Consider the following 14,966-nt stretch of genomic DNA (forward strand, 5'->3'; position numbering starts at 1 on the left):
CTTTTCTGTGCCTTTCTCAGGGCTAAGGAGCCAAATAAAAATGATATGTTCTCCCTTTGTCGAATGTAGCGCCTGTCTTCAGACTGTGAAGACCAGATCCGAATCATCATCCAGGAATCCGCTCTGGATTACCGCCTCGACCCGCAGCTGCAGCTGCACTGCTCGGATGAGGTAGGGTGCAGGTGCAAAGCTGGATATGGACAAAGCTACTCAGAGAAGGTGTGATAGGAGGAAAGTTCTTCACTGGAATTTAGCTCCCTTTAACCCTGAACACATCTTAGTTGCAGGCCCATCTTCTAGGATGTCCATTGTCTGAGTTCCAGATTCTGTGTAAAGCTGAACTGGACTTAGCATCGGTTTATCACTCTACAGTGTGGGTTCCATACTTCTCTGTTGAACAAGCTTATTGATTCCACATGTGATTTGTTCTTTCCTTCTCCCTGTTCTGTATGGTCAACTCAGCATCCCAAGACTTGCTAGAAAAATGAAAGTGCTCTCATAATAGCTCTAAAGCACTGCCTGTCCTTTGAAATCGTTTGACTGCCTAACTACAAAAGGCCATGTGACGATCCCGCTCATCTTACAAAAGCTTACCCATAAAACCGACCAAAGAAAGTGAAGTTTGTCATCTTTAGTATAGGCTGTGCCAGAGCTCTTTCATCTATATGCATGTTCATTTTCACATTGTGAGTCTGAACTCTGTACAAGTTAAGCATTTGCTTTTGGATTTTACTTACTATCAAACCGCTGGTGGTATTCAGGAGTAGTCTTTGTGACAAGTCCCGGGACAGTCTCACTCCAGTTTCAGGATTGACAATGAAGAGATGGGTGTATTTACTAGCTTTAAACACTGCCAGTTGTGAAGGAGACTGGAGCCTGGGAGCCTGGCCTCCAGCATGGGAGGGAGGAAGGAGTGCACACTCCACTAGGACGCTCTGAGCTGAGCCCTGGGTACTCACGTGGGAAGGTCATATCAACATGTGGGAGGCACAGGTTTCTGGCGACACCAGTGCTATCCCTTCCCTGTCACTTGTCAGCAGTGGGCCAGTGCAGAAACAGCACAGACACTGCTTATCCAGAACAGGTTGGACTCACCATGCTCATCTGGAAGTTGTTTGTTCTTTTGTTAAGATTGTCTCACTCTGCAGCCCAGATTGACCTTGAAGTCTTAATCCTCCTGCCTCAGCCTCTCAAGTGTTGGGATTATAGGCATGTACCACTACATCTGGCCCCATTTGCTCTCTCTGTCCTCAGTGGGTGGCCTTGTTTTCTTGTGCCTTCTGACCAGATCGCCAGTTTATGTGCTGAAGAAGCAGCAGCCCAGGAACAGACAGGTCAAGTGGAGGAATGCCTCAAGGTCAACCTGCTCAAGATCAAAACAGAAGTGTGTAAAAAGGTAATGTTATAGTGTACCCATGCCAGAGTGAACTGCAGCCTCTGCCCAGCTTTCTTGCCTGTGGGCTGTGATCACTGAAGAAGGTTGCACAACTTGTTTTTTTTTCTCAAAGTGTAAAGTGGGAGAGTTTATTGAGACAGAAAAGTGTAAAGTGATCAGGTGCTGGTGGCTCATGCCTGTAATCCTAGCTACTCAGGAGGCAGAGATGGGGAGGATTGCAGTTCAAAGCCAGTCCAGGCAAACAGTTCCTCGAGACCCTATCTCGAGAAAACCCTTCACCAAATGGGGCTGGTTGAGTGGCTCAAGGTTTAGGCCTTGTGTTCAAGCCCCAGTACCGCAAAAAAAAAAAAAAAGAAAAAAAAAGAAAAGTGTAAAGTGGGAGAGTAGAGCTCCCAGAGTTGGAGGAGTGCCAAGAAAGGGTGCCCCTAAAGGTGGAAACTCACAGTCTGTCACAGGGGGCCCTTTAGGTCAGAACTTCTGTTCCACTTCTTGCTCTGCACTAAGGAAGCCTTGCTCCAGAGGCAAGGATAAACGTTACCATAGCTGTGCAGACAGGACAAGGTCCAGTGGCCTCCATGTCCAGATTTGGATGCACCAACTTTCCCGCTCCCCCAAAGCTTATTTTGTTGGGGCAGTACGGGGGGGGGGGGGGGGGGGGGGCGGGAGAGAGACTGAGTTTGAACTTAGGACCTTGCATTTGCTAGCCTGGCGCTCTGCCATTTTACCATTTGAGCCATGTCCCCTGCCCACACAATTTGTAAACAAAAATAAAAGAAGAAAAGGTAACCATTATAGCCTTCTTTTCTTTCTTTCCTTTGCCTCCCTTTTTTTATCTTCTCCACACCCAAAATGGGATCCTCCTGTGTTGCCCAGGGCTGGCCTTGAACTCTTAAGCAAAAGTGACCCTCCTGTATTACCTCCCCAATACCTAGAACCACAGCCATATTCCCCCAGCTTTGTCCCTCTTTGTCTCTTCTTCCTTGTATTGATTGCTTGATCCTTGTATTGATTTATGGGACTGGTATTTGAACACAGTGCTTCACACTTGCAAAGTAGGCACTTGGACCACACTTCCAGTCCATTTTGTTCTGGTTATTTTGGAAAGATGGGGTCTTGCAAACTATTTGCGTGGGCTACTCTTGAACCATGATCCTCCTGATCTCAGCCTCTCAAGTAGCTGATTTATAGGAGTGAGCCACTGGTACCTGGCTTTCTTCTTCCTTTTAATCCACTCCTTAATAAATAATAAAAAATCTATTCTCTCTTACCAAACTGTAATCTGGTCCTGGGCCATTAGCCTATAACTTTCCTGTGACTTGACTGTTCTTTCACTTAGACTAATTATGTGTGAATATGTCACTCGACAGCTAGACCGAGGGTACTGTGAGTGCATTATCAACAAAATGGCAGTACCACCATGTCAGTAAGTGTTGTACATTCATGAAAATGTAAGAAACTAAAATTTTAGTTCATTTCAGAAACACCAAATAAAAACAAATTATCAAAATTTGCTAAGCATACATTATCTTGCAATATTGAAATGAAAATTTGACTTTTTTTTTTTTTTTTTTTGCTGTATTGAGGTTTGAATTCAGGCCCTCATGCTTCATAGGCAGGTGCTTTACCTCTTGAGCCTGACTTTTTTTTTTTAAATCTTAATCTTAGGCCAGGTATGGTGGCTCATTCCTATAACCCCACCTACACAGGGCCTGGTAGAGATCTTAAGGATCACAGTCCAGGCCAGCCCCAGGCACAATAAATGTGAGACCCTATCTAAAAAATAATAACCTAAACCAAAAAGGGCTCAGGCATGGCTCCAGTGGCAGAGTGCTTGCTTAGCGAGTAGGAAGCCATGAGTTCAAACCCTGGTACTACCAAAAAAAAAAAAATTAAATCTTGTTTAAAAGAGGGTTTCTTTGATGTCATTGTTGAGTTATGGAGAATGTCATTTGCACATTTTCTCATCCACATGTTTTCCTTTGCCTGCTTTGTCATCCCATGATCCCATATAACTTTGGGGAGGGTTTTTTAACAATGTTCAGTCTTTGGGGGAAATTTTTGTATTTATTTTTGTTGTTGCTGTCTTACAGAACTACTTCTGTTGAGAGCAAACTAATTTTTATTAAGAAGTGCTCCTGGAGGGCGGGGAGGGGGCGTAAAAAGGAGAGAGTGAATATAATGAAGAAACATTATAAGCAAATATCACAATGAATTCCCTGTAGAAAACCAATATAAAACTAATAAAAATGTTACTTTAAAAATGCATTGCTGGGTTTGGGGTTTTAGCTCAGTGGCAGATACAGCACAGTGGTAGAGTACTTGTCTAGTGCAAGCAGAGCTGTGGGTTTAATATCCAGCACTATGCATTTGTGATTGATAGATAGATAGATAGATAAACACACACATACATACATACACTTTTCTGACTTGTCTTTGCCCCCTATAATTTTCATCATATGTAAATACAGCATCTAGCCAGGCGCTGGTGGCTCACACCTATAATCCTAGCTACTCAGGAGGCAGAGATCAGGGGGTTCGAAATTTGAAGCCACCGGGGCAAATAGTTCCCGAGACTGTATCTCGAAAAAACCATCACAAAAAAGAGGATTAGTGGAGTGGCTTAAGGTGTAGGCCCTGAGTTCAAACCTCAGAACCACAAAAAAATAAATAAATAAAATAAAATTAGTAATAAATAAATGTAGCATCAGTTCTAATATGTTTTTATCTTTTTGCTCAGAGCATCTTTAAATTCAAATAATTACTTTCGTGGTAGAAGTTATGTTCTGTCCTTTTTCTCTTTTTGGGGGTGGCAGAGGTAAAGTGAAACATTTCATGAAGAAAATATATCCTTATTTGATTGGTTGGTTTTTTGATGAGACTGGGGTCTGAACTCAGATTGTCACACTTATAAAGCAGGCACTCTTATCACTTGAGCCACACCTTCAGTTCATTTTGCTTTGGTCATTTTGTGTCTTTTTTTTTTTTGGCAGTATTAGGGTTTGAATTCAGGGCTTCATGCATACTAGGCAGGTGCTCTACCACTGGCACCCAGCTTTTGGGGAATTTTAATACAGTCTATCACTCTGATTTTCAAATATCACATTTTTTTCAGATTTCCTAAAGTAACAAAATAGCTTCATTGCAGCAAAAAAAAATACTAACAAGGTAGGCACTGGTGGTTCAAACCTGTAACACTAGCTACTTGAGAAGCTGAGATTGGGAGGATCCCAATCTGAGGCCAGCCCAGGCAAAAGAGTATGCAAGACCCCCTCAATGGAAGAAAGCTGGGCATCGTGGCACATGCCTGTCATCCCAGCAAGTGGGAAGCCTAAAAAAGGGTCACAGTCCAGCAGACCAGGGCAAAAATCAAGACCCTGACTCCAGAAAACCAAACAGAAAGGACTGGAGGCATGGTTGAAGCAGTAAAGCGCGTGCCTAGCAAGTATGAAGTTCTGAGTTCAAACCCCTATACTACCCAAAAAAAAAAAAGCACACAGTACTAATAGTTAGGAACTTTATAATAACATGGCATACTGCAGTGCCACAAACCCACTTGTGAATATTACACACTCTCCTTAGCTTTCTGTAGCCCATACTGGATCCCTTAGAGGAAGTGAGTGGGTGAATTAAATTAGATGCCAAAATCTTCATTTCTGTATATCATGACCCTATCCCAGAGTATCTGTAGTTAACTCTCAGCCTTCCCTCATTGACCTGCTCATTTGCATGTAAAGGATTTGCAAACCTGATGCATTTCCTCTGTGAAAGCTCTCTCTAAAATGATCCTTCCTTTTCCAGGAAGTGCTGAACATGCTGAAGGAGAGCAAAGCAGACATCTTTGTGGACCCAGTTCTTCACACAGCATGTGCCCTGGACATTAAACACCACTGTGCAGCCATCACCCCTGGCCGTGGACGTCGTAAGTCTCTTGTTTATTCATCTGGCCCTCTCTGAACTCTCTTAGCCCTTGCAGCTACTCTGTTCTGTGGCTGCAGGCCAGCCATAGGCAACCATCCCCTTGGGACCTGGTTGATGCAGAAACTAGGCCTTTATGGCATAATGAATTTAGAAGTAGTCTTACAGGTTTAAACTGACTTAACGATGACTAGAACTAAAAATTTGGTGAAAAGGGGGAAGTGAGTTATTTATCAGGAAAGCAATGGTTACCTTCATGGTTCTCTTCTCCCTTGGCCAGACTAAGCTTTCCCAGGGACCACAGTGGGCAAAATAGGCAGGTTCTCTGTGAGGATGGAACCCAGGTGGGTGTAAACGTTTCTGAACCAGGCATGCCAAATAAAAATAAGAGACGTGGTAAGAGGGTCTCTGAACAGCCAACTCTGGAAGCTGTATTCCACCCTCACTATGTTAGATATTGGGTCAGTTTTTTCTAGAATAGATTTGATTTGTTAAGCCAAAAGATCTGAGTCCCCTGGGTTGGCTATCCTTCTCCCCAGCTTTACAGAAATGTAAAGTCTGTTCTGTATAGTTGTAGATGTTTCTTCCCACTTGCTCCCACAGAAATGTCCTGCCTAATGGAGGCCCTAGAGGATAAGCGGGTGAGGTTACAACCCGAGTGCAAAAAGCGCCTCAATGACCGGATTGAGATGTGGAGTTATGCCGCAAAGGTAAGACCAAGAGAGGCTCGGACATGGCCATCTTTTCTGTTCGTTTCCAGACTCTGTCAGAGACATGACTGGTCTTATTCTTACTGGAAATCTAGGTGACTCACACCTGTGATTACATCATAGCTACTTGGGAGGTAGAAATCAGAAGGATTGCAGTTTGAAGCCTGCCCAGGCAACTACTTCTCCAGACCCTATCTCAAAAATACTCAACACAAAGAAGGGCTGTCAGAGTGACTCAAGTCATAGAGTGCCTGCCTACTGAATGTGAGGCCCTGAGTTCAAACCCCAGTTCCCCCACCCACACACACAAAAAAAGCAACCAACCTGATGAAAAACTTGTGCAAGTTATATAACCACCCCAACCCAGGCCACCATATCTTCATTTGTAGTGTGGAAATAATTCGGTCTCCCCATTGGGCTGTTGTGAATGGTAAACTAGGGAAGAGATGAGGAACCTTTTCTCAAACCAACATGGTCATGTCCACAGTGCAAGGAGCCATGAGTTTGTTAACAATGGTCGTTACCCATGAAAGAATTAGGGGGTGACCACAGCCCTTTATGTTTTTCTGTGTCTTTTTTTTTTTTTTTTTTTTTTTTTTTGGCAGTACTGGGGTTTAAACTCAGGGCTTCACACTTTCTAGGCAGGTGCTCTACTACTTGAGCCACTCCTCTAGCTCTTTCTCTGTCTAATTTTGTGCAGTAGACATGCAGTTTTATGATCAGGAAAAGAATTAGCTTCATGTTGGTTTTCTTGTCTCCTTCCCTGAAAGAAAAGACATAAACTAGGAATTGAGGGAACAAGTTAGACCTAGAACTGCCAGTTGCCCAGCTCTCCCCAGAGGGTCACATTGCTGTCTCCTTCCAGGTGGCTCCAGCAGATGGCTTCTCTGATCTTGCAATGCAAGTGATGACATCCCCATCTAAGAACTACATCCTCTCTGTGATCAGTGGAAGCATCTGCATATTGTTCCTGATTGGCCTGATGTGTGGACGCATCACCAAGCGTGTTACACGAGAGCTCAAGGACAGGTAGAGCCACCTTGATCACCAAAGGACCTACCTGCCCAGTGCCCAGTTTGTACAGCCTTCCTGTATAGTGTACCCTCTCACCTCACCCTTCTAAGAGGTGGCACCAACATCTACAGTAGAGCAGCAGCAGGTGCCCACTGCATTGTCCCGTCCAGACTTGGTCTCGCCCATGGTGTCCTCTTCCTCCTAGCCGTCTGTGCAGCATCAGCAGCTGGCCGCTTTGGTGGTAGCCTTTGTTGGCAACTTTGGGTTTACCTGCCTGTAGACAACAGAACTACCAGTACTTCCAGAAACAACTCTCCTGACCTGCAACTCAAATGCTTTTTCAAAAAAAAAAAAAAAAAACAAAAAAAGAAATTTTTAAAGAAAGAAAAAAAATGTATATATAACACATCTCTAGGCTTGACTTGGACAATGGGTTATTTCTTCCATGTAATTGTGTCAGATGAAGGCAGGACTTGGAGGGCGCACACACACAAGCAGTATGTGATTACTGAAGTCTGGCTTATCTCCCAGAAGCACCTCTGGACCAGATCAGGGCAGGGACTTCACCAAATAGTGGGAAACACTAACCAGCCTGCTTTGGGTTGTCTGCTTCTGCTGAAGCAGCAATCCCTTACTGCTCCCACCCTAAATGAGCCACTGCTGGTCACAGTCCCATGGCTTATGGGTATTATGATTTAACTGCAGTACAGAAAGGCCAAGGACAAGTCATTCGGGGAGAGGTTGGAAGTCTGTGAAGCAGGATAGTCCACTTATCTGCACTCAGAGGCTGGATTCCCATCACCTTCCTCCTCCAGGATGGCAGAGGACTGTCATATTTCTGTTGGCCCCGCTGAGGATGCCCTCACTCCAGAAGTTCTCTGCTTCACTGGAAGACAGACTAAGAGGGTCCTATAAGACTGGTGTGGGGGTAGGGCAGGAAGGGGGTGTGGGGGTCACTTTATTTTTCAGGCTACAATTCAGGCCAGAGACAATGGCTGATAAACATTTAGTGTGGTCTCAGGGTGTGACTGACAGTGCAGCCTGACCTTCTGCACACTCCAGGTAGACTTTCCAGACACACTCCTTTGTGCCTCTGTGTGGAGGGTTGTGGAAAGTGATTGCATTAAAAGATGGAGAATTTTCTCCCTTTTATTTCTGTCCATTTTCTGCATGTACCCACTCTAGTACTAGGCTCAACGTATTTGGGTGATTGGTCAACCTTTCCAGAATCTGAGCATTACAGGAGCAATATTGCCAGCCATCTTTCCTCATTCATTCAGCATGGAGATGTCAGGGTTGGGGCATAAGATGGAGGGGCCCAGGCATTGCAGCTTAACCTGCCTCACCTTTGGTTGAGTTCAGGGCATGGCATCACCGTGGCTGTACAGAAGGGCAGCATGTACAGTAGGAAATATATTTATATAATATATATTTTATTAACCTGTTAGATGTCCACAAAGTATTATGAATCACGTGCCTAAAACTGTCCGCATAGACTGAGGCCCCCTTGAGGTGGCCTTCCTCCTCCTGCCTCCTACTTGTACTGTCCAGGAGTGCTGCTGCACCTGAGCAACGTGTGCTGCGCAAGCTGTGTCAGTTGTGGATCCATCCCAATTACTCTTTGTTTAACCTGACTGACGTACATTTGAATTCCGTGGTTTTCTTCTTTTTTGCTGCATTTCCTTATAGCAATAGGCTCCAGAAACCAGCTATATGTCCCCTGTCTAGGGTGAAATAAGCCTAGCTGCTAACCTGCCTGGTCCCCTCATTCCGGCTCTTCTGGTCTTCCTGATTCTTCATTCTCATTAGACTTAAAACACCTGCAGTGCCAGCAGCACCCCCATGCTGTTGACTGACCTGAGCTGGTCAAGGGAGTCCCTCCCTCTCCAGGGATTCTTATGAGGCTCACTAAGACTTTATATCCAGAATTGGGAACATGATAGAATGCAGGCCCCCTGGCACCTCACTGTTGTTTGCAGGATAGGATCACCTTTAGTCCAGGGTGGGGACTGTCATTCTCCACCTCTGCAGCCTCCCTCTCAATGTATTTAAAACATACATGCATCACAATATTTTTGTTCTTTCTAAACTATAGAAAATCTCATTGGTTGTCTGCAGCAGATTGGGAGGTTTGATGAGCTTGGTTCTTGAAATATTTGTCATCTTAGAAATGGTCAGAATAAGCCCAGCACCAGTGGCTTACACCTGCAATCCTAGCTACTTGGGAAACTGAGATTGAGAGGATCACAGTTTGAGGCCAGGCTGAGCAAATAGTTCGCAAGACCCAATCTCCAAAATAACCAGAGCAAAATGGACTTGGAGGTATGGTTCAAGGGGTAGAACACCTGCTTTGCAAGTGCAAACCCCTGAGTTCAAACCCCAGTTCCACCAAAAAAAGAAAAACAAAAAAAAACAAATGGTCAGAACAGAAAGGGTAACTTTCTATTGAATTGTTTTGGTATAAGGAACTGTTTGCCATCCTCCTTTGAGTTTCCTATGACTGGCTCTTGAGAGCCCCTGTTCTGGTCTTCAGCAAGTTTTTCTAGTCTAAGTCCAGGCACAATTTGTACAGGCAGCCCAATCACATCCACTCTAGCTCATAGGGCATGAGTCTGCAGCACCACTCATCCCTGGCCTCATAGGTCAATTGTGGATATAAATCAGCCATTCAAGAACTAGTCAAGAAGAATACTGACCCTACTGCAGGAGCCAATGATGAACTCTGACCTTTATCTATTCTACTGATGCCTAACCCCCATGTAAGAATTTAAGAGTGGATAAGGTTTGGGCCAAGACTAAGGCTCCGGGCACTTGCTCACAACTGTCATAGTCAGTTCACTGTCATCTGGCTTTGCCAGCTCACCCCACTGTCTCAGGAACTCTTTACACCCAGTGCTCTACCACCTTCCATAGGCTCCTGATGCCAGGTACCTAGGCCAGAGGCACTTCAAACAGGAGGGCAGAAATCTGGACAGAACGCCAAGAACAAGACTAACTTCCTCTGATGGGACTTCTCCCACAGAAGAGAAGCTCCATGAGCAAAACATGTCTTTACCTTGGCACCATTGCTGCTGGACTTCTCTGCCACTGCTGCTATCCCAAGGCAGGGATACCAGACAAGACATGCTGACAGAAAAGCCATACCAAAGGCTTGGGTCCACTCCCTGGAAAGTCCTCATCCCTTGCATTACCAGGAGATGTTTTGCCACTTCCAGCCCCAGTCCTGTGGATCCAGTGGGTTGGTCTGAGCTAATGCGTCTGCAGAAGCTAGGAGCATTCTAGGTCTACTGATTACCTGGTATCAAGTGTTGTCAGAAGCCTGTTGCAGCCACCCTGGCTGTCTCCTCCTGACCTAACTCTCCTGGGGACAGTAAACTACTGGGCCTGCTCAGAGCTGGGGAGAGTGTAGGGAAGAGACCACTGTCCTAGAAGATGTGGCAAAAGTTACTATCCGATTTCATGACTTCCTGTTTCCTGAGGTCACCTGATAGAAAAACTCCAATGACAAAGACATCTACATTTATATTTTATCAGACAAATTAGGAAGAGAATTAGGTGGTTAGTGTCCGTTGACCTTACTAAAAAAAGGTTCACTCTTATGCATCAGTGTGATTTCTGGAACTCTCTCCATCCTCCCCACTTCCAGGCTGCCCTACAGAACCCCTCTGTAATGAGTCATGGGGGCATTTTCTGGGCCTCGCTGTTCTCTACTCTCTCTGACAAAGTCCTTCCTTCTCTTCCATTCCTTCCCCTGTCTCATCACAAAAACAAGCTTCTTCCATGTGTAACAGGTCTTACTGTCTCAGAAGAAAACTGGCCTGGGGCCCTCAGAAGTCAGCCAGCCCAGCTTGTACCCTAAATTATGGCCATACATCCAAAGGAAGGAGGTAGCTTTTTGAATTATGTGCATTTGGTGTGTTTACTTTATTTCAGAATGCTCTCTGATTGTCACCCTTTGGGCACACCAGAATGGTTTTATAAACTGCATCATGAGTTCTTGGGCCATTGGGGTGCATCTTTCCTAACTCCTTTCTGTCATTTGGCTTTAAAGGATGCGAGGCTGGATCTAATGTACTGGCCTTTCCTTCCCTCCATTGCCTCCAGTTTGACATCTATCTAACCACACTCCCCCTTGATCCCTCCACCAGGGTCATGTGTTGGGGCAATAGAGGTGAAGCCAAATTCCCCTTACTACCCAGTCCTCACACAACAGGCAAGTCATAGCAAGCCCAGACAGAACCTCAGGGTGACATGCTCCCCAAAGCCATTCAGTTGAGACTGCTGTGAGGACCCAAGGGCTGTTTGTCACTGTGCAGTCAGGTGGTGACAGGATGCTGACAGGGCCTTCTTGCCTCACATCTACACACACACACACTGGTGGGCACCAGGACTAGGTAGCCTGCCCAGCAAGGAAACCTAGACCATACCTCTGTGTCATGTTTTGCCTTCCCCCAATCCAGAAGTGCTATCTGGACCCCAGAGCCCTTCTTTCAGGAAGCAGGGTGGTTGGAATCGGTCCCCTGGGTCCTGCTGCAGTACACTTGGCAGCAGGAGACTACCTGAGCTCCTGCTCCCCAGTACAGTACCCCAGGTTGGTCCCAGCCAGAAGACAGACTGCACGGCATGTGCTGTGTGAGATCTTAGGCCTCTTTTTTTTTTTTTAATTGAGTTTTTGTTTTGTTTTGTTTTTTGACAGAAAAGTACAATTAACAAGCCTCTTGTAAATGGGTTTCTTTTCTTATGTATAAAAGCCCGGCAGTTCCTTGTTTTTACATGTTCATGCTGTGTAATTTTGAAATGTTACTGAGATTCTGAACATAATGTGCATTTTTTTCTGTACAGATGAAATGGGAGAATTTAATAAAGAGTTTGCAGGTTTGTATTTGTTAAATCTTCTGTAGTAACTGGGAGGAATCTCCAACCGCCTGTTCTACTTGTGGACATTTAAGGAGCTGTAAGTGCTGACTGTGAACTTGGTGATAAGATCTTCAGTTCCTGGCTAACCAGGTCCAGCAAAAGGGGACTACAGGACTGTTGGAGACAAGGGAACTTCCATCCTATTTTCTGTGTGCCAGTGGCAAAGCTGGAAGTCTCATCTGGGGTTTTCCAACTCCCAGAGTGATGCTTCCAGAACTACTCTTCCACCAACATGTTTAAGGCGCCACACTGGGAAGGGCACGGACCTAGAACCTCTTGGAATCCAGCACATGAATGACTGGCCCTGTGAGAGGTGCCTGATCTCAGCCCTTGCCAGTGCCCACCTGAGTCCCCTTCTTGGTCTTCTCACCATCACGCAGTAGTTCAGGCCCTCAGTGATCTTCCCTGGACGCCCTTCCTGGCCTTTTCTTCTCCCACTCAGCAAAGCTAATTAGCATCTGGGTAGAGTGTTAGAAGTTAGTGGCTTAAGTAATTTGCCTTGCAGCAGGGAGGACTTGAAGTAGTGGTGGTGGGGCACACAATAAGAGAAAGCAGTAACCTGGACCTTGGGCTTCTCCCTGGACTTCCTCCAATCCAAGCAGGCAGGTGTCACTTAGGAGGTGGTGGGCTTTGGCATGAGGAGAGGCCGGGGGTGAAGAGAAGAGGGAAGGAGAAGATTTGAGAGCCTACCTAACTGCAGATAACTCCTCTACCTTGAGTGCTGTCCTGCCTTGGCTTAAGCTCAGGAAATGGGGTCCTGGGTTGGAGCTCCTTGTCACCAATATCCTACACAAGGGAGACATGGTTTGCCTCACTCTTTTCCTCATAGGACACTCCAGCTGCCAAGTACCTGGCATTGTGGGGAATATACAGTCAGTCAGCTGGTGCCTTATCCGTCAATGAATCACTTCACCTTCAGTTTTCATGGGTGAAGATTTTTCTGGTTAAAGGTCTTTTGGCCAAGATTCAGTTCTTGGAGGCATTTGTGCTCAAATGGGGCTCAAACTTGAAGGGCTTTAGCCAAAAAAGGGAAAAGGTTAGATCAGGGGCTGGACTGACCTTCACACTTGGATGGCCAAACAGACCTCCCACCCCCATCAAGTACCAGCTGCGGTAGGACCTGATCGGGTCCAGGTGTCTGCAGACTCCCTGGGAGCTGTTGGCCTTGGTCCAGGTCCTCACTTCCCTTACCCAGAACAACCCCCTGCACAGGTGTTTGCTCAGGTCCCCTCTATCTGGGGGGAAACTTCAAAGGAAGTAGCTGAGGGGTGATGAAGGCAGGAGACTAGGAAGAAGCTGGCTGGAGTGAGGATTCGAGGCTGGCACACAGGCAGCCCTCCTGAGGCCTTGCAGGCCACTGGGTCAAGCATGTCATCCTCCAGGGCCTATCAGGACTGGGCTCCCTCCCACCTGGGGCCTGGAACCAGGGGCTGCTCCTTGACCCTTTTGGGTGAGTGGCTCCTGCAGGTGGGCAGGCAGCAGTGATTCCTCCAGAGAGCAACCAGGATCAGGTTGGAGAAAAGAAAGTGGCACCCAGCAGCCTCAGGTAGCCCAGATCTGCTCCAGCTCAGTGGGGAGGAAGCAGACAGAGGTGGGAGGCAGCCACTGCTGTGCTCCAGAGAGCTCTTTCCTCCTGGAGGTGGGGGTACTCTCTGGTTCCAGGTCTAGGGGTCGATTCAGGAAAAAGTATGGATACTGAACACATAGAAACTTCTTTCTTCAAACAATACAGTAACATTGTGTTAGATATTACAAGTCATCTAGAGGTGATTTAGAGTATGCAGAAGAATTGTGGGGGTTATATGCAAATCCCACCCACTTTTGTGTGTGTGTGTGTGTGGTACTGCAGTTTGAACTAAGGCTACACCTTTGAGCCACTCCACCAGCTCTCATTTGTGATTTTGTGGTGGGTATTTTCAGGATAGGGTCTCATGAACTGTGCCTGGGCTGGCTTCGAAATGCGATCCTCCTGATCTCTGCCTCCTGAGTAGCTAGGATTACAGGTGTGAGCCACTGTCTCTCCGGCTTCCCACACACTTTCTACAAGAGCTGAGCATCCATAGATTCTGGTATCTGCTGGCGGTAGGGCTGGAACCGATCCCCACCCCCTTAGTTTCAGAGGGACAACTGTGCCCCCAATTTCACAGGTGGAACTCTTGACCTTCCTTCTGCAAGGGCAAGTGTTTGTTTTGTTCACTCTGTAGCCTAGGACTGGGTGTGATGATTTGTGGATGGGTCTGAGGCCCAGAGATGGGCGAATGACTCATCCGGGCGGCCAAGAGACTGGGCAGAAGCTGAGCAATCCCAGGTTCTCTTTATGTACTTAATCAAGTCAGGACTCCGCCCCAACTCTGCATCCTTCAAGCAGAAGGCTCCTCCCCTCTGAACTCCTGGATGGTCTCTTCCTAGTACACTCTTCCCACATTCTCCTGCACTCTGAACCTTGGTTCAGTTCTGACCTAGCCTTCCAGACACCCTAGCATTCAGATTTCATGTGCCCTGGTAAGTCCTTGGTCTGCCATCAATATCTATTGACATTTGACAGGAAGTAGTTGTCCAAAGACCTGGCTTCATCAAGGAAGACCCAGGTCAGCATTAGGGAGCCATAGCAAGAGGAATGTCTGCACTGCTCTCCTGAGCCTCATTCCAGATGAGGGCATGGCTCAAGTGGTACAGCATCTTCCAGGCAAACATGAAGCCCTGAGTTCAAACCTTAGTACTGCAAAAGAAAAAGAAAAGCCTGGCAATGGTGGCTCACATCTGTAATCCTAGCAACTGAGGAGGCAGAGATCAGGAGGATTGCAGTTCAAAGCCAGCCAAGTAGTTTGTGAAACCCTATCTCAAAAATGCCCAACACAGAAAAGGGCAGCTCAAGTGGTAGAGTGCAAAAAAGCCCCTCTCTCCCTCCAGACCCACAAACTCCCACCTCCCATTACACCCAGCCAAGCTTAGTGGTATCCTGGTCTTCCTGCCACCTAGGTTGGCACCACTCCCTTGCCTTCCATCATCCCAGC

The 14,966-nt window shown here is 46.4% G+C and overlaps 1 protein-coding gene across 2 annotated transcripts in view; it reads left to right on the top strand.

Moving 5' to 3' along the window:
* Glg1 (golgi glycoprotein 1) overlaps window positions 1–11,926 on the top strand; it is a 110,618-nt gene extending 98,692 nt beyond the window's left edge. The window contains exons 22-27 of one of the 2 annotated variants that reach the window (XM_074055661.1): window positions 70–171; window positions 1,289–1,396; window positions 5,195–5,315; window positions 5,915–6,021; window positions 6,887–7,050; window positions 8,005–11,926. In XM_074055661.1, the coding sequence (XP_073911762.1) occupies window positions 70–171; window positions 1,289–1,396; window positions 5,195–5,315; window positions 5,915–6,021; window positions 6,887–7,050; window positions 8,005–8,080 (678 nt within the window). In that variant the 3' untranslated portion in view covers window positions 8,081–11,926. Of the gene's footprint in view, window positions 1–69; window positions 172–1,288; window positions 1,397–5,194; window positions 5,316–5,914; window positions 6,022–6,886; window positions 7,450–8,004 lie in introns of those variants that run through there. The other variant, XM_074055660.1, reaches the window with a different exon arrangement.
* The last annotated feature ends 3,040 nt before the right edge of the window (window positions 11,927–14,966 follow it).

Source organism: Castor canadensis, chromosome 15 (genome assembly GCF_047511655.1).
Source record: "Castor canadensis chromosome 15, mCasCan1.hap1v2, whole genome shotgun sequence".
In the NCBI taxonomy this organism is placed as follows: Eukaryota; Metazoa; Chordata; class Mammalia; order Rodentia; family Castoridae; genus Castor; species Castor canadensis.